The sequence below is a fragment of the Loxodonta africana genome, chromosome 2 (genome assembly GCF_030014295.1).
Source record: "Loxodonta africana isolate mLoxAfr1 chromosome 2, mLoxAfr1.hap2, whole genome shotgun sequence".
In the NCBI taxonomy this organism is placed as follows: domain Eukaryota; kingdom Metazoa; phylum Chordata; class Mammalia; order Proboscidea; family Elephantidae; genus Loxodonta; species Loxodonta africana.
In genome coordinates, this window is record NC_087343.1 from 53,166,911 (window position 1) to 53,192,744 (window position 25,834).

Sequence of the window (25,834 nt, forward strand, 5' to 3'; positions counted from 1 at the left end):
CTCAATGGCACTTAACAACAACGTGTGCCAAATACTGTCTTTTATGCAGTTTTGAAATTAAATCTGCATTCAATGCTTGACTTTCCAATGACTTATTTAGCCTTTGGCAACCTATTGTACTTCTTTATCTGTAAAATGAGGATAATAATAGTATCTACCTCATAGGGTTATGATGAGGCTTTAATGAGCTCACCCATTAGCATTTTTTTTTTTATTGTACTTTAGATTCAGGTTTACAGAACAACCTAGTTTCTCATCAAACAGCTAGCACACACATTGTTCTATGACATTGGTTAACAACCGCAACAAGTCAACACTCTCCCTTTCCAATCCTGGATTCCCTATTACCAGCTCATCTGTTAACATTTAACCTGGTTTCCAATATAGTCATGTTTCATTGACTAGTGAAGCAATTAAGCATTTTCTAGCCAAATAGGATGTATGTATGCAAATCCTGGCATTGTTACAGTGCGATGATGGATAGGTTACTTTATTTTTCTGGGCTTCAGTTTCTGCATATATGAAATGGAGATAGTAGTAGTACTTATATTATTTTTATTAAATGAATGCTTGTACATGAAATACTTAGAACAGTTTCTAGTACATACCAACAAACCATCAACCAGTTGCCATCCAGTCGATTCCAACTCATGGCCACCACATGTGTTTCAGAGTAGACTGTGCTCCTACCATATGATTTTCAATAAGTGCTCAGTAAATATTGGCTATTGTCTTTTATCATTTCAGTTATTTTTATAGCTTTATCTCAGACTATATATATAGATTTTATAGCTTTAGTATTTTACAAAAACATTAAAAATGGGTGTGTATGTATGCTGTCATTGTTAGGTGTCATTGAGTCAGTTCTGACTCATAGCAACCGTATGTACAACAGAATGAACCACTGCCCTGTCCTGCACCACCCTCAAAGTTGTTGCTATGCTTGAGGCCATCGTTGCAGCCTCTCTTTCACCACATCTCATTGAGAGTCTCCCTCTCTTTCGCTAACCCTCTGCTTTACCAAGAATGATGTCCTTCTCCAGAAACTGGTCCCTCCTGATCAAATGTCCAAGGTACATGAGACAAAGTCTTGACATCCTCACTTCTGAGGAACATTCTGGCTGTACTTCTAAGACAGATTTGCTCGTTCTCTGGTTGTCCATAGTGTATTCATTATTGCTTGCCAGCACCGTAATTCAAAGTCATTAATTCTTCTTTGGTCTTCCTATTCATTATCCAGCTTTCACATGCATATGAGGTGATTGAAAAGACCATGGGTTGGGGCAGGCGCACCTTGGTCCTCAAAGTGACATTTTTGCTTTTTAACAGTTTTCAGGAGGTCTTTTGAAGTGGATTTGCATAATGCAGTATGTTGTTTGATTTCCTGACTGCTGCTTCTATGGGCCTTGATTGTGGATCCAAGTCAAATGAAATCCTTGACAATTTCAATATTTTCTCCCTTTATCATGATGTTGCTTATTGGTCCAGTTTTGAGATATGGTCGCTATGAGTTGGAATCGACTCGACAGCACTGGGTATTTTGTTTATGTTGAGATGTAATCCATACTGAAGGCTATGGTGTTTGATCTTCATCAGTAAATGATTCAAGGCTTCTTCGCTTTCTGCAAGCAAGGTTGTGTTACCTGCATATTGCAGTTGTTAGTGAGTTTTCCTCTAATTCGAATGCTTCATTCTTCTCCATATAGTCCAGCTTCTCAAATTATTTGCTCAGCATACAGATTGAATAAGTATGGTGAAAGGCTACAGCCCTGATGCACACCTTTCCTGATTTTAAATTACACAGTATCTTCTTGTTTTGTTCAAATGGCTGCCTCTTTGTCTGTGTACAGGTTCCTCATGAGCACAATTAAGTCTTCGGGAATTCCCATGTGTATATAAAACCAAGCCAAACCCCTTGCCGTGGAGTTGGTTTCGACTCATAGTGACCCTATAGGACGGAGCAGAACTGCCCTATAGGGTTTCCAAGGAGCAGCTGGTGGATTTGAACTGCCAACCTTTTGGTTAGCCGCCAAGCCCTTAATCACTGTACCACCAGGGCTCCATGTATGTACAGGGAGACTAATAAAACTAATTTTCCTGATTTTTTTTTTTTTATGTTCTTTCGTTAACTTAAAAAAAAAAATGCTGGGCTGTACAAAAGTTGGTCTTTGCAAAGCCTTGATGTGGAACATATTATAGCTTTTTGATTTGGATATGTCAGTTTTAGAACTGCCTATCTAAACACAGCAATATCCGGGTTGCATAGTACCTGGATAAGTTTCAGAACCACTGATCTTATCTACTTTGGAAGGAAATTTCATGGGAACATAATTGTGGCAGTAAGTTATCCTTCCATCCCTTTCTCATGTCTGAAATTCCTTTTTTGATTTTAGAAGTGCCTCTTTATCCTCAGAGTGCAATTAAAACAGAGTAGCCGCATAGCAAAATTTTTTAATTTGCCACAGACATCTGGGAACAACTGTGAACTCCTGAATTTATAACAAATACAAGCATAATACTTTTTACAAGTGAAAATGGTGAGACTTCGACTACCTTACTTTGGCTGCATCGTCAGGAAAGAAGACCAATCACTATAAAAGGGATATGGTTGGTAGAGTGTCAGCAAAAACGGGAGAAACCCTCCATGAGATGGCTTGACACGGTAGCAAACACAGTGGACTCAAACACACCAACGATTATGAAGATAGCACAAGATCAGACAGCATTTCCGTCTGTTATACCTAAGGTTGCCGTGAGTCATAACCAGCTGCAAGGCAACTAACAACAATAAATGTGTGTACATAAAATAGAAAGATTTCTGTGTGGTATAAATAGGTCACAGAAGATGACAGTACAGCTAGGTTGAGTTAGTTAATTCATTTCCACAGTCAGTTCTGAGCTATCTCGGAAATCAGAAATGAGAATTAGGGATTGAATTTTTAATTTAAAATATCTAAGAAAATCTATCTTTTAAGGAAAATGAAAAATGAATGTTAATATTTGCTTTCAGGGAATATGGAGCCATTGATGATGTAGACATTGATCTGCATGTTGATGTTAGCTTTCTTGATGTAAGTATCCGTTTTATGTAATGACTGGTATATTTAAAATACCTTGATTCTTATTCTTGGAAGAAATTTAATTATATGTTCTCTTATGTTTTGACTTTGTTAAAGTGATTTATGAAGAAATACTATAACCCACTGAAGACCCAAAGATTATATTTTTATTTTGCCATGGTTCTTTTAATACATTCTGAAATTTATAATTTCTTATTATAGTACTTCATTATATTTTAAATTCTCGCTTTTAATGTTTTTACATAATAAAAAGGAGTAATTTGACCTTGTTTTCACAACACACTGGGTTTTGAGATAATATGTACACTGTCATGATTTATGCATTTCTTTCTTCAATGTGTTTTTAAAAAAAATTTTTTTTTTTTCATTTTGAAAAAACTCAAGAACACTACTAAAAGTTATTGACTAATTCATCTTTTAAATATATTTGTGCAGGAGGAGATTGCTCTGGCTTGGGAAGTAATTAGAACAGAACCTATAATTGTCCGACTACACTGCTCACTTACCCAGTATTTAAATGGCCCAGGTTGGTTTATTTATTTGTTTTTTTTCCGACTGTTTACTATTTTGAATATTAAATGAATTGTGCACTGTACAATAAGCATATTTGGTAATTCTGGTGTTTAAATGTGCTCACTTCCTAATAAAGGTGATTAATTACCAATGTAACTTATGGAAATAGATTTTGAGATTTAATTTTAGGGTTTCTTTATCCCACCTTTGATTATTGATGAATTTAGCCTACTTAAATGCAACATATTTCTGTGTTTGTAAATGGAAATCCTAATAGTGTTTTTGTTTTCCAAGTCTTTAAGGGATGATTTTACTGTAACTTAACTGATATCTGCTCTCAACAAAGGACTCCATTCTAAATCTTGCCAAGACTTACTGTGTTAAATTTTCCCCCAGTCTACTAAGACTTGCAAGGATACACACACACACCTGTACTCGTTCATATTGTTCTAGTTGTCTACCCTTGAGTAAAAATAGCCCCAAAACCTAGTGACTTAAAAAAAAGGACAGCTTATTATTATCTTTCATTCTTCTTTGGGCTTAGCAGGGCAGTTTTTTTTTTTTTTTTTTTGATGTTGTAGTCAGTTGGCGGCTGGGGACACTAGGATGGATATTAAAGATGCTGGACTTCAGATGGCTACCATCTGATGCATTTGTCATCAGGAAGCTCAGCTGGGACTGTTGGCTGGCGTGCTTGTCTACACTTGGCTTCTTCATCTGGTTTAGGACTTCTGGCAGCATGGTGGCTGGGGTCCAAAAGTAAGTGTTCCAAGAGACGAGAACTAGAAGCTACCCAGAAAAAGGCACAGCGAATCTTCCACTGCATTCTGTTGATGAACAGAGCTAGCCCAGAATCAAGAAGTGGGGAAGTAGACAGCATCTCTCTAAACTGTGGCCATCTATAATCTGCTAAACATACTTTAGTACAATCTCTGCAGATTTTTCTCAAGACATTTCAAGTAACATACACCTACTCTTAGTTTTCATATAAAAATAGCATCTGTGCTTTCAATTTTATGAAACATATAGTGAAATCTTTCATTCTGAGACTCTGTCCATAGTGAGCCTCACCTGTTTTCTATTTTAGATAATGCATTGTATTTAATTAAATTCTTAACTCTTGGTATAAATAACATTTACTAATATTGTTTAATGCTAGACCAGGAAAAACAGATGTTAAATATTTGTTTTCTGATTATTGCAAATATTTACAAATGAAATAAAGAAGAAAAATAAAACTTACTCATAATCTGTTTATACTGAGAAAATTGTAGTTTGCTGTTATTTCTCTTGTCTATTTTCTGTCACCCATTTTTTTAATAAAGTTGACATTGAATTGTATAAATTGCTATGCATCTTGCATTTTCACTTAACATTATAAGACTTTCCTCAAGTCTAAAATATTCCAGAAATAAATGATGTATGATAATCTGCAGAATATTCTAGCCTATAGCATTTTTGCTGTTCTCCCACATATCGTGCTACATGGCTAACTTTTTTCTTTAATGATTTAGGAATTTGACCATTCAGTTTTCCCCTGATGGTGGTTAAAATTCTCATGCCTGAACTTTTTTTTTTTAATTATGAAAAAAAAATTTTTTTCAGTTACGAAAATTTGTTCAGTTAATCTACTCATCTGAGCCCCATTGGTGTGAGATGAGAGTGTAGCATGCTTTTATGTAATCTTGTCATTGCTACTTATTTTTAAATAAAATCTTGAATTTTAGAGCTTTTCCTTCACATTGTTATCTCACTGAAGTTTTTTTTACGTTTGAATGTAGGAAACATATTTAAAAATATGAAATGTAAAAATGTTTAATTGTGTATTTAGACGATTTTATTCTTCTTCAGTATTAAAATCCATCCATTCTTTTTTTTTTCTTAATCAATTTATTGGTTGATTTACATATTTAAGTAATTTGTAAATCAAGGAAACATGAGAGCTGTACTCCCAGTTTTTTCATACATGAGAGTGACTTTTTGTTTTGTGAATGAGACCCAGAATAAATTTTTGAGATCATAATAATTTCCCCCCCAAAGGCAACAATGCTTTAGAAACTTCTAGTTGAATTAAGTCTGAGAGTTTCAGCTTGTCTCATTTGTAAGAAAGCTGTTTTGGTTTGTTTGAGTTTTTATGTGTACTTGTTGGACTAGGAAACCCTGGTGGCGTAGTGGGTAAGTGCTACGGCTGCTAACCAAAGCGCTGGTAGTTCGAATCTGCCAGGCGCTCCTTGGAAATTCTGTGGGGCAGTTCTGCTCTCCTATGGGGTCGCTATGAGTCAGAATCGACTTGATGACACTGGGTTTGGTTGGACTATGTTTTCTTTTTCTCCTTGATACTGACTTGTTTGTATTTACTTTTGCAGAATATATCTAGGTCTTAATTACACTTCAAGAAATGTTTATGCAGTTATTCATTATTCCTTCTTTATCTGATTGCCCCCAGTATGTATAGATTGTATCCAATTGCACTGTCTTCCATGTTCATTCTTTCTCTCATCCTTTCTCGCTGTTTATCCTTCTCTGAGTTCTTTGTAAGTTTTTTCAGATATGTCTTCAACTTAATTTTTTTTCATGATTTTGTCTTCTATTTTGACGCCTGGTGGTACAGTGGTTAAGAGCTCAGCTGCTAACGAAAGGTTGGCAGTTCAAATCCACCAGCCTCTCCCAAATCCTTGGAAATTCTATGGGGCAGTTCTGCTGTGTCCTATAGGGTCATTTTGAGTCGGAATCGACTCCAGGAAATGGATTTTTTTTCTTTTAATTTAGTCTTTTACTTAATGTCCCAATTGTATTTTAAATTTGACAGCTATCTTTGCTGATTTTACATTACTCATCAGTTGATTTCATTTTATGTATGCATATCATTTTGACTTTTGTGGTGAACATTAGTAGTCCCAGATTTATAGTTTTATAGATTGAATGTATCTTTTCTCAGTATTGTATTCAAACAGGAATTAACATTTATTTCTTTCAGAAATAACCTTTTTTTTTTTTTTCAATTAAGAAGGGAAAGAAAGAATTCTTCATTTACTTCACTGTAGATTCATTAGTGCCAGATGCGACATTTGGTGAGAGATTAGCAGTGGACTCTCTTGGTACCATGTACAGATTCTCTCAGACATTTTTTACCAGCTCTGTGCTCCCATCCTCCATGTTTTTTTGCTAACGGCTCTGCTGTTATAATCCTCACTTAGGGTCTGCCTCTGGGCAGACTTCACCTAAGATGGTGGGTGGGGGGCAAGAAGTAGGTCAACACCTTAAGCAGTCACAGTGGTAATCTCTGTACAGGAGAGTTCTTTTTTTTTTTTTCACTGGATTTGGTGTGAGTAGACCCAGAATCAACCTTGGTAGTAACCATCCCCTGTGTGTTCTGGCTGTACAAGAGTGGAGGAACACATTCCTACACCAGCTTCTGAGTGAGAAGTCATGTTAGGCTGTCCATTTGTTCCTGCACTGCTACTCCTGGAGGCAGCCCCCCTGGGGTACACTTCCTGGGTCATCTGCTCCTTCATTTGGAGGTATGTTAGTAGTGGTCAGCAGTTTGCTTTCTTATCTTTTGAATTCACTATTTGGTTCCATCTACACTATTTGTAGCAAAAATCACTGGAAGCTTCTCACATGGGGATGGTATTATTAAAAATTTTTATCCTTTTGCTGTTTTTCTGCTATTTCTGTAATGCAGTGGTTTTGAATTTACTACTTATTATATTCTATGGAAAAATGGAGGGAAAAAATATAATTTAAAATGGGCAGTAACGTGTAAATACATGACTAAGACTAGAGATGTTACAAAAAGGAAAATTTATATTTTTACAGAAGAAAAAATTATGTTTTATTCAAGTTTATGACTTGGATTATTACAAGCAAATAATTTAAAAACAGAAGGTAATAAAGTAATTTCTTGAAGGCTGTTTTATATGTCTTTGTAGGTATCAGCATTTATGGTAAAATGAAAGTAGGAAAGATGTATGACTAATCCAAGGTTTAGACTGACCTAGTTAGCAGTTCTTTCGAAAAGCATTTATTCTTAGGTTTCAGAAATGTATGAATAACACTTTTCTGAACTACAACATTTGTCTAGGGCCAACATGACAGTTACCTATGAGAGATAAGAATTGGAGAAATGCAACTTTTTATCCACTTTGAATTTAAAGATAAGATTTTTTTTTTATTCACAGGGAAAATGTAGTTTAAATAAAATGAGTTGATATTGTTTAGTATGATTCTTATGATAAATATATTTTTTCCCAGAATTCCTGAAATCTAAGTTCAGTTTCTGACCACAACAACAGGGCTGTCTTTAGTTTAGAATGATAGACAATTAACCTTACTTTGAAATGTTTTTCTCTCCTAATCCTCTTCTCGGAAACCCTGGTGGCATAGTGGTTAAGTGCTACGGCTGCTGACCAAAAGGTCAGCAGTTCAAATCTGCCAGGCGCTCCTTGGAAACCCTGTGGGGCAGTTCTACTCTCTCCTGTAGGGTCGCTATGAGTCAGAATTGACTCAACGGCAGTGGGTTTGGTTTTAGTTTTTGGTAATCCTCTTCTCATTAGTACCACTACATGGTCAGAGTGTTAGTGTAATTTCTACATATCTTGAGCAGCCCTCCCTCCACTCTCCTCCCAAGATAAATTATATCAGATGAGAAGAAAATTGAATAACCTTCACCTCCCTCATTCCCTTCCTCCTCAAAAAGAACTCTGTAGGGAATTTGATTGTGTCTAAGGTAAACTTGTAAATTTGAGAAGTGTAGACATGTTTACAATACTTACTATAAAGGATCATTTGTTTACAGTGTCAAGATTTATATATCTGTACAGTTTTCTGTTTTGTTTTTTGGTTTTTGTTTCTTTGTCTTTTGCAGCAGTCATTAATTTTCACTGAGTTTATTCCTGAGTACTTTGGTTGTCATTATCAGTGGGACTTTTATATTTTATTTTTAACTAGTTATTAAAATTAATTTCTAATAACTTTTTGTTTTAAGAGTTTTAGATCTACAAATTGCAAAGTTACTACAGAGAGTTCCCATATACTCCATACCCAGTTTCCCTAATTTTTAACAACTTACATTAATATCGTATGTTTATTATAATTAATGAACCAATATTGATACATTATTAACTAAAATAGATAATTTATTCAGATTTTCTGAGTTTATATCTAATGTCCTTTTTCGGTTCCAGAATCCCATCCAAGATACCATATTACATTTATTAGTCAGGCCTCTTTAGACTTCTTTTGGCTTTGACAGTTTTCTCATATTTTGATTACCTTGACAGTTTTGAGGAGTTGTGGTCAGACATTCTGTAGGATGTTCCTCAACTGGAATTTGTCTGATTTTTTTTTCCCCCTCATGATTGGACTGGGGTTATGCGTTTTGGGGGAGGAAGTTAACAGAGGTGAAGACCGTCATATCAAGGATATCATAACAGTTGACAGTACCCTTAATCATCTGGTTGAGATGTTGTTTGTCAGTTTGCTTCACTGTAAAGTTACTCTTTTTCCCTCTTTCTATACAGTATTCTTTGGAAGGAAGTTAGTTTGTGCAGCCCATATTTAAAGAGTGAGGGGTCGTGCTCCATCTCTTTGAGGATGGAGTATTCACATAAACTATTCGGGGTTCCTCTGCATGGAAGATTTGTCTATTATCCCCATTTATTTGTTTATATAATCCAGCATTAACTCATGAATATTTATTTTGTTGCTCAAATTGTTTGTTTTGGCCATTTGGAGCGCTCACGTTCATCTATTAAGATATGTTTCCAGCAAGCCTCTCTCTCCTTCCAATACTATTCATGCCTCTCTCTCTCCTGAGTGATTCCCATCAGTAAACAAGTATTTCTCTCATCTTAAAAAAAGAAGAAGAATAAAAAAAAAAAAACACAGAAAACCTCTTTGGCTATTCAGCTATGACCCTAATACTCTGCTTTCCTTGACTATTAACTTTCTTTACTGAAATGCTCTCTGTCATCTTAATCCGTGTTCTTTCTTCCTCTCTCCTGTGAATTGACTTTAGTCAGGTGCGGACCCATCATTTCACCAATGCTATTCTTGTCAGCATCACCAGTATTACTTTAGTGTCGCTAAATGACCCTGTGGTCAGTTCTGAGTCCTCATCTTAATTGACTTAACAGCATTTGATGACCGTTGTTTATCCTGTCCATGAAAAACTTCTGTGAATTTGTGGTTCCCATGAGCCGCATTCTGGTTTTCTCCCATCCTCCTGGCCATTCCACTTCAGCCTTTTTTTGTTGAGCCTCTGAATGCTAGGAGATTCAGGGCCTAATCCTTAGACTTCTCTCATCCATCTACACTCATTCAGTTGTTTGTTTTTTGTCCAGCCTCGTGTGTTTAAATACACATACGCTGGTTATTCTGAATTTGTATCTTTGGCACATTACTCTCACCTAAATGCGAGGATACTGGACTTCTCTATCCAACTCAAATTTTAGATATCCAGAGTCAAATAGCTGATCTTGCCACCTTGCCAAACCTGCTTCTCCTGCAGCCTTTTACATGCTGAGAACTGGTAAGTTTCATCCTTCTAGTTGCTCAGGCCAAAATTCTTGGATTCAACCTTGACTCTTTTCTCTTGCGCTTCAAATCCAATCCATCAGCAAAACCTGCCACCTCTAACAGAGAGCATGAATCCAAAATATTCACCACCTCCGCTGATGCAAGCTACCATATATTTTGCCTCAGTTGTTGTAATAACTTCCTGACTGACCTTTCTGTTTCTAGCCTTGTCCTTTCACCAAGAGATCATCCTGCACATTCTGATCCATGGTTCTTCTCTGATCTATATCCTAATAGCACTGCACTGCAGTCACAGTAGTTGGCTTACTGTTCCTAGAAGGTTTAAGCCTGTTTCCTCTGGCTAGACTACTTTTCTTCCAGATGCCCACATGCCTGTCTCCTTCAAATCTTTCAGGTCTTTACTCACATATCTTCTCAATGAGTTTTTCCTATTCATCCTATCTAACATTGACGCCTGTGTCCACAGAACCTGCAGTTTCCATACCCTTTCCCTTCTTTTTTTTTTCTCCAGAGCCTTGATCACTTTCTGGCATTCCATATATTTTCTTACCCATTTTTGTTTGTCTCCTCCCACAGGACTGCAGAGTTCAGGGGGGTGGGGATATTTGAGCATTTTTTTTTCTTAAATTTTTAATTGTTCTTATATGTAGTGCTTGGCACGATGTGCACTCAATAAATTTCTCTTTAAATCAGTGAATAAATAATGAGCAACTTCTTGGAGAGAAGTTGTTACTAATTTTATAAGCATTGTAATTATTAAAAAATGCATAAACCTGGTAAAAAAAAAAAAAAAAAAAAAGGAACCAGATAAGAGGGTATGCAGTAGGAAGTAAGTCTGCTATGCCTTACCCCCATCCTGCATTTTTTTTCCCTAATAAAGGTATATGTCTATACAACATATGTGTCGTTGCCACTTAAAAATTAGCATACACACTGTGTGCTATATTGTTATTCACACTTTATTTTGAAGATCATTCTCTATCAACATATAATGATGGAGAATTATCTCAAATATATACATTAAGTATAGATAGTGCGTAGGACTGTGTGTACCCTGTTTTTAAGTGTATGTATAATACATTACACACACGTATTCATTAATACACACGCTTACTACTTCATCTTTTTACTGGCTGATGGTCCAGTCTTGACTCAATATTTTACTTTGATTTTTTTTTTTTTCTTTTCCTTGCAGTGCCCACTGTTGATGTGTTTCAGATCTCCACAAAAGAGCGATTTGGTTTGGGACATCAGCTGAAAAAGTAAGTTTGCAGGAGTGTAACAAATAAATTCCTATTGAAGAGAACTGAGTTCTCATTTTGCTCTTTGCTCTTTTAAAATTTATAAGAGGTTTTTTGAGGTGAGCACCTCAGGAGAGGAATTCATCATGATGTTAAAAAGTTAGTTAAGAGGAAATCACTGTAAATAATTTAGGTATCAGAGCTTACCTTCAGGATTGGGCCAGCATCCTTCTTTTTCCACCTCATATCTGCTCCCCTCCTACCACATAGCACTCTGCCCTGGGAAACTGACCTGTGTGGATGCAGCCTCTTGTGTCTCCGTGTATTTAATTTGACCAACGCAGGGAGGAAGGAGAGTGAGATGTGAATATTTATTGTCCTGCCTTTTTCTTTATGAGGTCACACTGGCTCACTAGCCCTTCAGTTAAAGCCTCCTGGGATGCTCTAGGCTGCAGCCTTTACAGGACTTTCTCTGTTGCAGGATTCTGTTAACATTCCCTTGCTTATTTCTTAGGGCCTGGAGGTAGTAACAGTTTAGCAGCCACTGGCCCTGGTCTACTGTGTGATCCTTGTTTGGATCCTGGCTAACATAATGACTCTATTTAACTCTTGTAAATTAACTTAGTTCTTTAGAAAATAGTGTGTGTAATTAAATAGGTATGTACATTCATTATTAGTACTTGTAGCACTGTGTTTATATAGTCATTAGCTTTCTGGCAAACTTTGGTATTTTTAATGGACCCAAACTAGAAATTCATGAAAACGGCTTTTGAGCATCAGGAAAAAATGTGAATAAAGTTTTTGCATATTGCTTCATAAAATTTCACAAAGACTTTGTGATAACTTTTTCCATTGTTCAACTCTAGTTTGCTTTGTTTTCTGATATTTAGGTCTTTTTTTGCATAAAAACCTGTTTTTTAAAGACAGAGAACACTGATAGAGCCAGATACAATGGCAGCAGAACAAAATTACATCTTAAAATGAAGAGAAAAGTGATAAATTACAGACACAAGGATTCACCAACTTTCAGCTTTTTCTAAGATGAGATTATCTCTGGTATGAGCTAAGGAAAAGATTTTTGGGGCCCATCTCCAGTGTTTTGTTGCAAATCTAGAGTGGTTGCGGTGATTTTCCCTGAATATGATAATGATGCTGTCCACATGGTCCCCTTTGGCGACCTTCCACGCAAGAAGGAATGTGGTTTCTTCTTTAGACACAGAGTCTGGATGGGTCGTGACCTTTCACAAAAGGACGTGCAACTTAGCCCAGTTGAAATGACTTTCGAAACATAGAGATATACTTCAGTTAGCCGTGGTCAAAATATAAACTTGAAAAATATTATAGTTATCAAAATATTAGCTTTAAGAATTAGTACGCATGGAGAATTCCTGAAAGATTATTCATTCTGAATATGCACCTTTTACTGAAATTTAAATTTATCAAGATAGACCGTCAGGTAGGTAAATACTTAAAAGACCCTTCGTTACAATGCTTAGATGCTTTGTTACAATTCTGTCCATATGTTCCCCTTAATTTCAGTGAACTTTAATTTGGCATCATGCATTGACCTTTATTGACCAATGTTCTAAGAGAAAACTCTTTGAAACGAGTTATTGTACTTACTAAATAAGGAACTTTCTACATGATGCCCTCCTCCATATGAAAACATCTTGTATGATTTTATATTTGCATCTGACTGATTACTACATGTTTATTTCCTTTGATAAATGCATTCTCTACATAATAAATACAGAATTAAAAAAAATGACACTGGTACTGTGATAACAGAATTATCTTTTGATTGACAGAATCATGCAGTCATTTGTTACACAGCAGTGGAAACAGAGCAAAGAAAAATCCAATTGCCTGCACAATAAGAAGCTGTCAGAGAAGAAAGTGAAGTCTCCCCTGCATTTATTTTCTACCTTGCGCAGGTAGGTAACAGGTGACTTAATCATTGTCTTAGCAAATGCTGGGCATGTGATTTTCCATTGTTACGCAGTTCAGAGTACTATTCCTATATTCTTGACATCTGTTTATTTTTCCTCTCAGGCTTCAAAGAAAGATCTAAGTTACATGTATTCTCTTGCTGTAAATGACTGGTTCTGTACATAAAAACAGACATTCTAATATGTGTCTAGAGTTTTCATTTCTTTAACATGGGTTAAATTCACTAAAATTTTATTCTTTTTGTTTTCTAATCACATAGAGCCCTTCCAGCCAAAAATAGTTCCACATGGGGATTTGGGATATGTGTCAAGTGGATTTTGTAGGAGAGGGAGAAAATTCTTAGAACAGTTTTTTGGTTTGTTTTTCACGGAAAATATAATTTGCTTTTGATTTCAGTTTTAACTGGTTAGACTCTATTAAAATGAGTTAGCAAAATGTTTATAGCAGTCTCTCCAGACTTAGCCAGATCCAGTGTTTTGTGAATAGCTAAGTTTGAGCCCGATGAGATTTCTCAGTGGTCCGTTATACTCGTGATTTGCCCTGTATTAATTGTTCGTTTTTGAAGGTCGCCAAGTTATCCTCCCCCTGGTTGTGGTAAAAGCAAATCCAAACTGAAATCGGAGCAAGATGGAATCTCCAAAACGCACAAGCTGTTGCGGAGGACTTGTTCCAGCACAGTCAAAACCGATGACGTGTGCACCACGAAGTCACACAGGACCTTTGGGCGCTCCCTGTCCAGCGATCCCAGGGCTGAGCAGGCAGTGACAACAATTAAATCGCACAAACTCTTGAACCGCCCCTGCCCTGCAGCTGTTAAGCAAGAGGACTGCCTCACTCTGAAGTCGCATAAACTATTGACTAGATCTTGTTCCGGTGATCCACGATGTGAGCACAACACCAACTTGAAGCCGCACAAACTGTTAAGTAGGTCTTACTCCAGTAATCTCAGAATGGAAGAATTATACGGACTGAAGAACCACAAGTTGCTCAGCAAGTCTTACTCCAGTGCCCCCAAGTCATCCAAAACGGAGCTTTTCAAGGAACCTAACTCAGAGGGCAGGAGGCTCTCTCTTACCTCAGGGCTTATTGGTATCTTAACACCATCTTCATCTTCATCTTCCCAGCCTGCTGTGCGTAAATATTTTCATCTTGGATTCTTAATTATATGTTAGCTAAGGTGCAGTAGACTTCTTTGTAAGAAGCAGTAGAGAAAAGAAACAAGATTGTTTTTCCACTTACTGACTTTTTTTCTTTTTGAATACTGTTTTGCATCCCAGACATTTGCAACTGATACTGAAATGTTAGTTTTGGTTCTCAAAAAAAGTATAGCTATTGATTCAAGGTCTTGCACAAAATTCTATCGTAGCAATGAATGCTGCTAAAAAGGAAAGGAAAACAAGTAGATTTACAAAGCCTTTCCTTTTAAGCAAGCATGTAATTTTAATGTTTTATTACATAAGCTTACCTAATCTTTGTTTTTTTTTTTACTGAGTAGTGAAGGACAAGGTTTGCCTTATAACTAAAATTAAGAGTAATCTCCTTCTTGTTATATATAAGGAGAGGACTTTGCCCATGAATATGGTTACTTGTAGAGAGAAGCAACATTTGCCAGAACCTCACTTAAAGCTGTTCTTAGTTTCCTCTGTTACTGGTCACTTTCTAGGTAAAAAAACAGGTCTTATGAATATCATTTACATATTCAAAATAGTTTAGATAAAAAAGCTTTTGTTTGCATTTACTAAATATGTATGTGGGGAGTATTTATTGCTAATCATTAATATGGATACATCCAACAATAAATATTGAAAAAAAAATGAGTAGGTAAGTTACATTACTCTTGTACAGATTTATTTCTAAAATTAAGTTGTAAATTATACTGTAAAATTTTATTTTAGAAAATTTATTTGAGTATGCTGATAACTTTGAGTGAACATCTATCCATGAAGCCCACTTCTTTTCAGAACTAAGCTTTACGGGCTTGGAGAAAATGATTTAGAAGAATTATGTAGTGGAAATTTTCCCATGATAGTTTCAGATTTTCTGCAAAAGCAAGGGTCATAATTACCTCCTGTATGGTTAGGAATAATACATAGTTTAGTGTTATGCCACTTTCTGTGGCTATCTCATATTTCCATGGAGGATGAATTGTATCTAATTGTAAAATGAGCTTGAAATACTATAAATGAAGAGCCTGCTGAATTTGACGATGAGAAATAGAAGAAACACATTTTTTGTGATCATGTAAAGGTGCCAGTCATTTTTATTAGAAGATCAGATGCTAAGAATGCTATTTAATTTAGACAAAGATTGAAATACAAAGGGTATTATAGAGTGAATTAAGAAATCCTAAAATCAGTGACTGAATTCATATTACATGTGGTCTAAGAGCACACCTGTATTCATTGTTTCAAAAAGTGAAAGACCATAGTTTATATTTTTTCCCAATTAAAAAAAAGGTACTTTGTTCTTTTACTTTGCTTTTTATAGCCAAACGGTGCAAAATGCGTTCCAATACGAGACCGCGGCTTCCTAGTCCAGGTATGAACAAAGACTTCTTCTGTTATAAAAACACTAGTGTGTTTTCTTGTTTATTAACTAACTCCACCTAATTGTTTTTCTTTGTTGTTGCCTTCAGACAATTGAGTTTGCTGAACAGAGGATCCCAGTATTGAATGAATACTGTGTGGTTTGTGATGAGCCACACGTGTTTCAAAACGGACCCATGCTTAGGGTAAGTCCTCACTGATAGAATGTTTCAGCTGATTTAGAATATAAAAGCAAAAGGTTAAGAGATAAAAATAAGTAAGGTTTAAAATAAGTCCTTTTTATTGAGCAAATTAATTCATACACTATACATAACTTTGACATATACAAATAATGTCAACACTCTCCCCTTCTCTACCTCGGGTTCCCCATTACCAGCTTTCCTGCCCTCTCCTGGCTTCTCGTCCTTGCCCCTGGGCTGGTGTGGCCAGTTAGTGTACTTTTATGTTACGGGTCTTTTTTTTTTTTTTAAGACCATATGCCAGTTAGCAGAGGTACAGAGTGGCATATGTAGAATCAGAACAGATTCCTCCAAATGCTAACTCATTGACACATTCAGAGCATTGTCCAGGGAGTACAGAAATAAGAATCAAGTATTTGGAGAGAATTACTCAAAGTTTTTTTGCTTTTTTTTTTATTGCAATATTTTCTTGAGATAAAGCTCATGTAATATAAAATTCACCATTTTAAAGTGCAAAGTTCAGTGTTTAGTATTTGCAATATTGTATAACCGTCACCACCGTTTAATTCCGGAACACTTCCATCACCCCAAAAAGAAACCCTGTACCATTAGCAGTCACTCCCAGTTTCTCCCTCCTTTACGCTCTGACCAAACCAAAAAATCTGTTGCCATTGAGTCGATTCCAGCTCATAGCCACCCTATAGGACAGAGTAAAACTGCCCCATGAAGTCTCCAAAGAGAGTCTAGTGGAGTTGAACTGCTGACCTTAGAGCAGCCATAGTAGCACTTAACCACTATGCCATCAGGGTTTCCCACTCTCGGAGAAGCACTACTATATATTTTTCTTATGGATTTGCCTTTTCTGGATGTTTCATTTAAATGCAGTCATACAATATGTGATCTTTTATATTTGACTTTTTCACTTATCATAATGATTTCAAGGTTCATCCATGCTGTATCGGTACTTTACTTTTTTTTTGTTGCTGAGTAGTATTCCTTTATATAGCTATAAAACCCATGGCCATACCACATTTTATTTATCCATTCATTATACGGTTGACGTTTAGCTTGTTTCTACTCTTTAGCTTTTGCGAGTAATGTTGCTACTAACATTATTGCTGTTATTTGCTGTTGAGTCAGCTGTGACTCACGGTGACCACATGTACAACAGAATAAAATGTCTCCTGGTCTTGTGCCATCTTCATGATCATTAGTATGTTCGGGTCTGTTGTTACAGCCACTCTGCCTTGTGAGTGCCTTCCAACCGAGGGGCTTGTTTTCTAGCACTGTATTGGACAAAATTCTGTTGTGATCCACAGGGTTTTTATTGGCTGATTTTCAAAAGTAGATCTTGAGGCCTTTATTTCTATCTAGAAGCTTTTCCGAAAACTTTCTGCCATGTATTTAATTTTCTTAATAATTTTTGGTCCATTCAAATCTCTTTCGTATTGGGTGAAATGAGATAGTTTGTGCTTTTCATGAAATTTTTCTATTTTCTCTCACTTGTCACGTTTATGTATTCAGAGTCGTTTCTAGTATTCCCTTATTATCCTTTTGATGTCTGCAAAGTATATAGTAATATCCTTTTTTTTGTTCCTCATATGAAAACTGGCAGACACCAGACTTCTCTTTTTTTAAATCAGTTCTTCTAGAGATGTATTGATTTTATTAATCTTTTTAAAAAAGATGTTCTTTGTTTCATTGATTTTTCTCTATTGTTTTTCTTTTTAAGTTATTGATTTTTTTCTTTATGCATTGAAAGTGGGGTGTTGAAGTCCCCAACAATTGTTGTTGAATTGTCTATTTCTTCCTTCAGTTCTGTCAATTTTTGCTTCTTGTATTTTAAGTATCTGTTGTTAGGTGCATATATGTTTATAATTGCTATATCTCCTTAATGTTTTGAGTCTTATCATTATGTAATATCCTTCTTTGTCTCTAATAACAATTTTTATCTTAAATTTTATTTTGTCTGATATTAGTATAGCTACTCCAGCTCTCTTGTGGTGCTTGAAGTATCTTTTTCCATGCTTTTACTTTCAAGCTTTTTCTGTTTTTGACTCTAAAGTAATTTTTTTGTATATAGAAAATAGTTGGAGCAAGTTCTTTTATCCATTTTGCCAAGCTCTACATTTAAACTGGAGAGTTTAATCTGTTTACATTTAACGTAGTTAACTGATAAGAAAGGACCTATTTACCACAACTGGACTAAGCCAAAAGCAAAGAAGTTTCCTGAATAAACTGAATGCTTCGAAGGCAAGTGTAGCAGGAGCAGGGGTTTGGGGTCCATGATTTCAGGGGACATCTAAGTCAATTGGCATAATAAAATTTATTAAGAAAATATTCTGCATCCCACTTTGAAGAGTGGCCTCTGGGGTCTTAAACACTAGCAAGCAGCCATCTAAGATGCATTGATTGATCTCAACCCACCTGGATCAAAGGATAATGAAAAACACCAAGGACACAAGGTAAGTACGAGCCCAAGAGATGGAAAGGGGCACATGAACCAGAGACTACATCATCCTGAGACCAGAAGAACTAGATGGTGCTAGCTACAACCAATGACTGCCTTGACAGGGAACACAACAGAGAACCCCTGAGGGAGCAGGAGAGCAGTAGGATGCAGACCCCAGATTCTCATAAAAAGACCAGACTTAATGGTCTGACTGAGACTGGAAGGGCCCCGGTGGTCATGGCCCCCAGACTTTCTGCTGGCCCAGAACAGGAACCATTCACAAAGCCAACTCTTCAGACACGGATTGGACTGGACAATGAGTTGGAGAGGGATGCTGGTGAGGAGTGAGCTTCTTGAATCAGGTGGACACTTGAGACTATGTTGGCATCTCCTGCCTGGAGGGTAAATGAGAGGGTAGAGGGCATTACAAGCTGGCGAAATGGACACGAAAAGAGAGAGTGGAGGGAGAGAGAGCGGGCTGTCTCATTAGGGGGAGAGTAATTGGAAGTAAGTAGCAAGGTGTGTATAAGTTTTTATGTGAGAGACTGACTTGATTTGTAAACTTTTACTTAAAGCACAATAAAAATTATAAAAAAAAAAAAAAGAAAGGACCTATTTCTGCCATTTTGCTATTCATTTTCTTATCTCTTATTTGGCCCTCAATTTCTCCGTTAACTGTCTTCTTTCATGTTGGATATTGTCTGGTGTGCCCCTTTTAAGTCCCTTGTTGTTTCTTTTACTATTTACTCTGGAGTTGTTTTCTTAGTGGCTGCCCTGTAGATTATAGTTAACTTCTTAATTTATAACAAAGTAGTTCAGGTATGGAGCTGTGGTGGCGCAGTAGTTAAGAGCTATGGCTGCTAACCAAAATGTCAACAGTTCGAATCCACCAGCTGCTCCTTGGAAACTGTATGGGGCAGTTCTACTGAATCGACTTGATGGGAGCGAGTTTGGTTTGTTTTTTTGGCTTAGTTCGGATAAATACCAACTTAATTTCAATAATATTGAAAGACTTTGTTTCTATATAGCTCCATCCATCCTCCTTCTTCCCCCTATTCATACTGTTCTTATACATTGTGTGCCCATCAACATAGATGTATAATTATTGCATTATGTGGTTATCTTTTAAACCAGATAGAAAAAAAAGGAGTTAAAAACAAAAAAAATATGCTTCTAATGTCTTTATATTTTCCTGTGTAATTACCTTTACCAGTGTTCTTTATTATCTTGGTATAGATTTGAGTTACTGTCTACTGTTCTTTCATTTCAGCCTGAAGGACTCCTCCCTTCATCATTTCTTGTAGGATAACTCTGCTAGTGAACAGCTGTCAGGTTTTATCTGGAAACACCAATTTGCTATTCACTTTTTTTTTTTTTAAATAATTTTTATTGTGCTTTAAGTGGAAGTTTACAAATCAAGTCAGTCTGTCACATATAAGCTTATATACACCTTACTACATCCTCCCATTTACTCTTTCCGTAATGAGTCAGCTCGCTACCTCCTTCCAGTCTCTCCTTCCATGACCGTTTTGCCAGTTTCTAACCCTCTCTACCCTCCCATCTCTCCTCCAGACAGGAGATGCCAACACAGTCTCAAGGGTCCACCTGATACATGTAGCTCACCCTTCATCAGCATCTCTCTCCAACCCATTGTCCAGTCCCTTCCATGTCTGATGAGTTGTCTTTGGGAATGGTTCCTGTCCTGGGCCAACAGAAGGTTTGGGGACCATGACCGCCGGGATTCCTCTAGTCTTAGTCATACCATTAAGTCTGGTCTTTTTATGAGAATATGGGGTCTGCATCCCACTGTTCTTCTGCTCCCGCAGGGGTTCTCTGTTGTGCTCCCTGTCAGGGTAGTCAACGGTTGTGACTGGGCACCATCTAGTTCTTCTGGTCTCAGGATGATGTAAGTCTCTAGTTCATGTGGCCCTTTCTGTCTCTTGGACTCATAGTTTTCCTGTGCCCTTGGTGTTCTTCATTCTCCTTTGATCCAGGTGGGTTAAGACCAATTGACGCATCTTAGATGGCCGCTTGTTAGCATTTAAGACCCCAGACACCACACTTCAAAGTGAGATACAGAATGTTTTCATAACAGAATTTATTTTGCCAATTGACTTAGAAGTCTCCTTAAGCCATAGTCCCTAAACCCCCACCCTTGCTCCGCTGACCTTCGAAGCATTCAGTTCATCCCGGAAACCTCTTTGCTTTTGGTCCAGTCCAGTTGAGCTGACCTTCTCTGTATTGAGTATTGTCCTTCCCTTCACCTAAAGTAGTTCTTATGTACTAACTAATCAGTAAATAACCCTCTCCCACCCTCCCTCCCTTCCCCCTCTCATAAGCACAAAAGAATGTGTTCTTCTCAGTTTATACTATTTCTCAAGATCTTATAATAGTGGTCTTATGCAGTATGTGTCCTTTTGCATCTGACTAATTTCGCTCAGCATAATGCCTTCCAGGTTCCTCCATGTTATGAAATGTTTCACAGATTCGTCACTGTTCTTTATCGATGCGTAGTATTCCATTGTGTGAATATACCATAATTTATTTAACCGTTCATCTGTTGATGGACACCTTGGTTACTTCCAGCTTTTTGCTATTGTAAACAGTGCTGCAATAAACATGGGTGTGCATATAACTGTTCGTGTAAAGGCTATTATTTCTCTAGGGTATATTCTGAGGAGTGGGATTTCTGGGTTGTATGGTAGTTCTATTTCTAACTTTTTAAGAAAATGCCAGATAGATTTCCAAAGTGGTTGTACCATTTGACATTCCCACCAGCAGTGTATAAGAGTTCCAATCTCTCCGCAGCCTCTCCAACATTTATTATTTTGTGTTTTTTGGATTAATGCCAGCCTTGTTGGAGTGAGGTGGAATCTCATTGTAGTTTTAATTGGCATTTCTCTAATGGCTAATGATCGAGAGCATTTTCTCATGTATCTGTTAGCTGCCTGAATATCTTCTTTAGTGAAGTGCGTGTTTATATCCTTTGCCCACTTTTTGATTGGGTTGTTTGTCTTTTTGTGGTTGAGTTTTAACAGAATCATATAGATTTTAGAGATCAGGCCCTGGTCAGAGATGTCATAGCTGAAAATTTTTTCCCAATCTGTAGGTAATCTTTTTACTCTTTTGATGAAGTCTTTAGATGAGCATAGGTGTTTGATTTTTAGGAGCTCCCAATTACCTGGTTTCTCTTCGTCATTTTTAGTAATGTTTTGTATTCTGTTTATGCCTTGCATTCGGGCTCCTAACGTTGTCCCTATTTTTTCCTCCATGATATTTATCGTTTTAGTCTTTATGTTTAGGTCTTTGATCCACTTGGAGTTAGTTTTTGTGCATGGTGTGAGGTATGGGTCCTGTTTGATTTTTTTGCAAATGGATATCCAGTTATGCCAGTACCATTTGTTAAAAAGACTATCTTTTCCCCAATTAACTGACACTGGACCTTTGTCAAATATCAGCTGCTCGTATGTGGATGGATTTGTATCTGTGTTCTCAACTCTGTTCCATTGGTCTATGTGCCTGTTGTTGTACCAGTACCAGGCTGTTTTGACTACTGTGCCTGTATAACATGTTCTAAAATCAGATAGAGTGAGGCCTCCCACTTTCTTCTTCTTTTTCAGTAATGGTTTACTTATCCGGGGCTTCTTTCCTTTCCATATGAAGTTGGTGATTTGTTTCTCCATCACATTAAAAAATGTCATTGGAATTTGGATCGGAAGTGCCTTGTATGTATAGACGGCTTTTGGTAGAATAGATGTTTTTACTGTGTTAAGTCTTCCTATCCAGGAGCAAGGTATGTTTTTCCACTTGTGCAGGTCCCTTTTGGTTTCTTGCACTAGTACTTTGTAGTTTTCTTTGTATAGGTCTTTTACATCTTTGTAAGATTTATTCCTAAATATTTTATCTTCTTGGGGGCTTTGGTATTGATTTGGTGATTTCCTCTTCAATGTTCTTTTTGTTGATGTAGAGGAATCCAAGTGATTTTTATATGTTTATCTTGTAACCTGAGACTCTGCCGAACTCTTCTATTAGTTTCAGTAGTTTTCTGGAGAATTCCTTAGGGTTTTCTGTGTATAAGATCACGTCATCTGCAAATAGAGATAATTTTACTTCTTCCTTGCCAATCTGGATGCCCTTTATTTCTTTGTCTAGCCTAATTGCTCTGGCTAGGACTTGTAGCACAATGTTGAATAAGAGCGGTGATAAAGGGCATCCTTGTCTGGTTCCGGTTCTCAAGGGAAATGCTTTCAGGCTCTCTCCATTTAGAATGATGTTGGCTGTTGGCTTTGTATAAATGCCCTTTATTATGTTGAGCAATTTTCTTTCAATTTCTATTTTGCTGAGAGTTTTTATCATGAATGGGTGTTGGACTTTGTCAAATGCCTTTTCTGCATCAATTCATAAGATCATGTGGTTTTTTTCTTTTGTTTTATTTATATTATGGATTACATTAATGGTTTTTCTAATATTAAACCAACCTTGCATTAAAAAAAAAAAAAATTGCATACCTGATAATAAATCCCACTTGATCGTGGTGGATTATTTTTTTGATATGTTGCTGAATTCTATTGGCTAGAATTTTCTTGAGGATTTTAGCATCTATGTTCATGAGGGATATAGGTCTGTAATTTTCTTTTTTTGTGGTGTCTTTACCTGGTTTTGGTATCAGGGATATGGTGGCTTCGTAGAATGAGTTAGGTAGTATTCCATCATTTTCTATGCTTTGAAATACCTTTAGTAGTAGTGGTGTTAACTCTTCTCTGAAAGTTTGGTAGAACTCTGCAGTGAAGCCGTCTGGGCCAGGGCTTTTTTTTGTTGGAAGTTTTTTGATTCCCTTTTTAATCTCTTTTTTGTTATGGGTCTATTTAGTTGTTCTACTTCTGATTGTGTTAGTTTAGGTAGGTGGTGTTTTTCTAGGAATTCATCCATTTCTTCTAGGTTTGTAAATTTGTTAGAGTATAATTTTTCATAATAATCTGATATGATTCTTCTAATTTCAGTTGGGTCTGTTGTGATGTGGCCCATCTCGTTTGTTATTCAGGTTATTTGTTTCCTTTACTGTATTTCTTTAGTCAGTCTGGCCAATGGTGTATCAATTTTGTTAATTTTTTCAAAGTACCAGCTTTTGGCTTTGTTAATGCTTTCAATTGTTTTTCTGTTCTCTAATTCATTTAGTTCAGCTCTAATTTTTATTATTTGTTTTCTTCTGGTGCCTGATGGATTCTTTTGTTGCTCGCTTTCTATTTTTGTTCAAGTTGTAGGGACAGTTCTCTGATTTTGGCTCTTTCTTCTTTATGTATGTGTGCATTTATCGATATAAATTGACATCTGAGCGCCGCTTTTGCTGTGTCCCAGAGGTTTTGGTAGGAAGTGTTTTCATTCTTGTTGCATTCTGTGAATTTCTTTATTCCCTCCTTAATGTCTTCTATAACCCAGTCTTTTTTCAGCAGGGTATTGTTCAGTTTCCAAGTATTTGATTTCTTTTCTCTGATTTTTCTGTTTATTGATTTCCACTTTTATTGCCTTGTCGTCTGAGAAGATGCTTTGTAATATTTCGATGTTTTGGATTCTGCGAAGATTTGTTTTATGACCTAATATGTGATCTATTCTAGAAAATGTTCCATGTGCACTAGAAAAAAAAGTATACTTTGTAGCTGTTGGGTGGAGTGTTCTGCATAAGTCTATGAGGTCAAGTTGGTTGATTGTAGCAATTAGGTCTTCCGTGTCTCTGTTGAGTTTCTTACTGGAAGTCTTATCCTTCTCCGAAAGTGGTGTGTTGAAGTCTCCTACTATAATTGTGGAGGTGTCTATCTCACTTTTCAGTTCTGTTAAAGTTTGTTTTATGTATCTTGCAGCCCTGTCATTGGGTGCAGAAATATTTAATATGGTTGTATCTTCCTGGTAAATTGTCCCTTTAATCATTATGTAGTGTCCTTCTTTATCCTGGATAAAGTCTATTTTGTCAGAAATTAGTATTGCTACTCCTGTTCTTTTTTGCTTGATATATTTTTTTCCATCCTTTAAGTTTTAGTGTGTTTGTGTCTCTAAGTCTAAAGTGTGTCTCTTGTAGGCAACATATAGATGGATTGTGTTTCTTTATCTGGTTTGAGACTCTCTGTCTCTTTATTGGTGCATTTAGTCCATTTACATTCAGCATAATTATAGATAAGTATGTGTTTAGTGCTGTCATTTTGATGCCTTTGTGTGTGTGTGGTTGACAATTTCATTTTTCCACTTACTTTTTTGTACTGAGACGTTTTTCTTTGTAAATTGTGTGCTCCTCATTTTCATAGTAGTTGTATTTATGTTTGCTGAGTCGTTATGTTTTTCTTGGTTTTTATTTTGAGTTATGGAATTGTTAGACCTCCTTGTGGTTACCTTAATATTTACCCCTGTTTTTCTAAGTAAAAACCTAACTTGTAACATCCTATATCGCCTTGTTTTCCTCTCCATGTGGCAGTTCTATGCCACCTGTATTTAGTCCGTCTTTTTGATTATTGTGATCTTTTACATAATGACTTCAATGATTCCCTATTTTGAGCATTTTTTTCTTTTTAAAATTAATCTTAATTTGTTTTTGTGATTTCCCTATTTGAGTTGATATCAGGATGTTCTGTTCTGTGACCTTGTGTTGTGTTGGTATCCGATATTATTGGTTTTCTGACCAAGCAATTTCCTTTAGTATTTCTTGTAGCTTTGGTTTGGTTTTTGCAAATTCTCTAAGCTTGTGTTTATCTGTAAATGTTTTAATTTCACCTTCATATTTGAGAGAGAGTTTTTCTGGATATATGATCCTTGGCTGACAGTTTTTCTCCTTCAGTGCTGTATATATGTCATCCCATTGCCTTCTTGACTGCATGGTTTCTGCTGAGTAGTCTGAACTTAGTGATTCTCCTTTGTAGGAGACCTTTCTTTTCTCCCTGGCTGCTTTTAAAATTTTCTTTTTATCTTTGGTTTTGGCAGGTTTGATGATAATATGTCTTGGTGATTCTCTTTTCGGATCAATCTTATATGGGGGTCAATGAGCATCTTGGATAGATATCCTTTCATCTTTCATGATGTCAGGGAAGTTTTCTGCCAACAGATCTTCAAGTATTCTTTCTGTATTTTCTGTTATCCCTCCCTGTTCTGGAACTCCAATCACACGCAAGGTATTCTTCTTGATAGAGTCCCACATGATTCTTAGAGTTTCTTCATTTTTTAAAATTATTTTATCTGATTTTTCTTCAACTATATTGGTGTCAATTGCTTTATCCTCCAACTCCCCCACTTTGCATTCCAATTGCTCGATTCTGCGCCTCTGACTTCCTAATGAGTTGTCTAATTCTGTAAT

The 25,834-nt window shown here is 36.4% G+C and overlaps 1 protein-coding gene across 5 annotated transcripts in view; it reads left to right on the top strand.

The window, feature by feature from the left end:
* Positions 1–25,834, top strand: part of PARP8 (poly(ADP-ribose) polymerase family member 8) — a 197,950-nt gene that overhangs the window by 123,141 nt on the left and 48,975 nt on the right. For all 5 annotated transcript variants that reach the window (XM_064271870.1, XM_064271877.1, XM_064271879.1 and 2 more), the window contains 7 exons: positions 3,011–3,071; positions 3,516–3,606; positions 11,329–11,395; positions 13,183–13,308; positions 13,890–14,454; positions 15,812–15,862; positions 15,960–16,055. In XM_064271870.1, the coding sequence (XP_064127940.1) occupies positions 3,011–3,071; positions 3,516–3,606; positions 11,329–11,395; positions 13,183–13,308; positions 13,890–14,454; positions 15,812–15,862; positions 15,960–16,055 (1,057 nt within the window). The remainder of the gene's footprint in view (positions 1–3,010; positions 3,072–3,515; positions 3,607–11,328; positions 11,396–13,182; positions 13,309–13,889; positions 14,455–15,811; positions 15,863–15,959; positions 16,056–25,834) is intronic.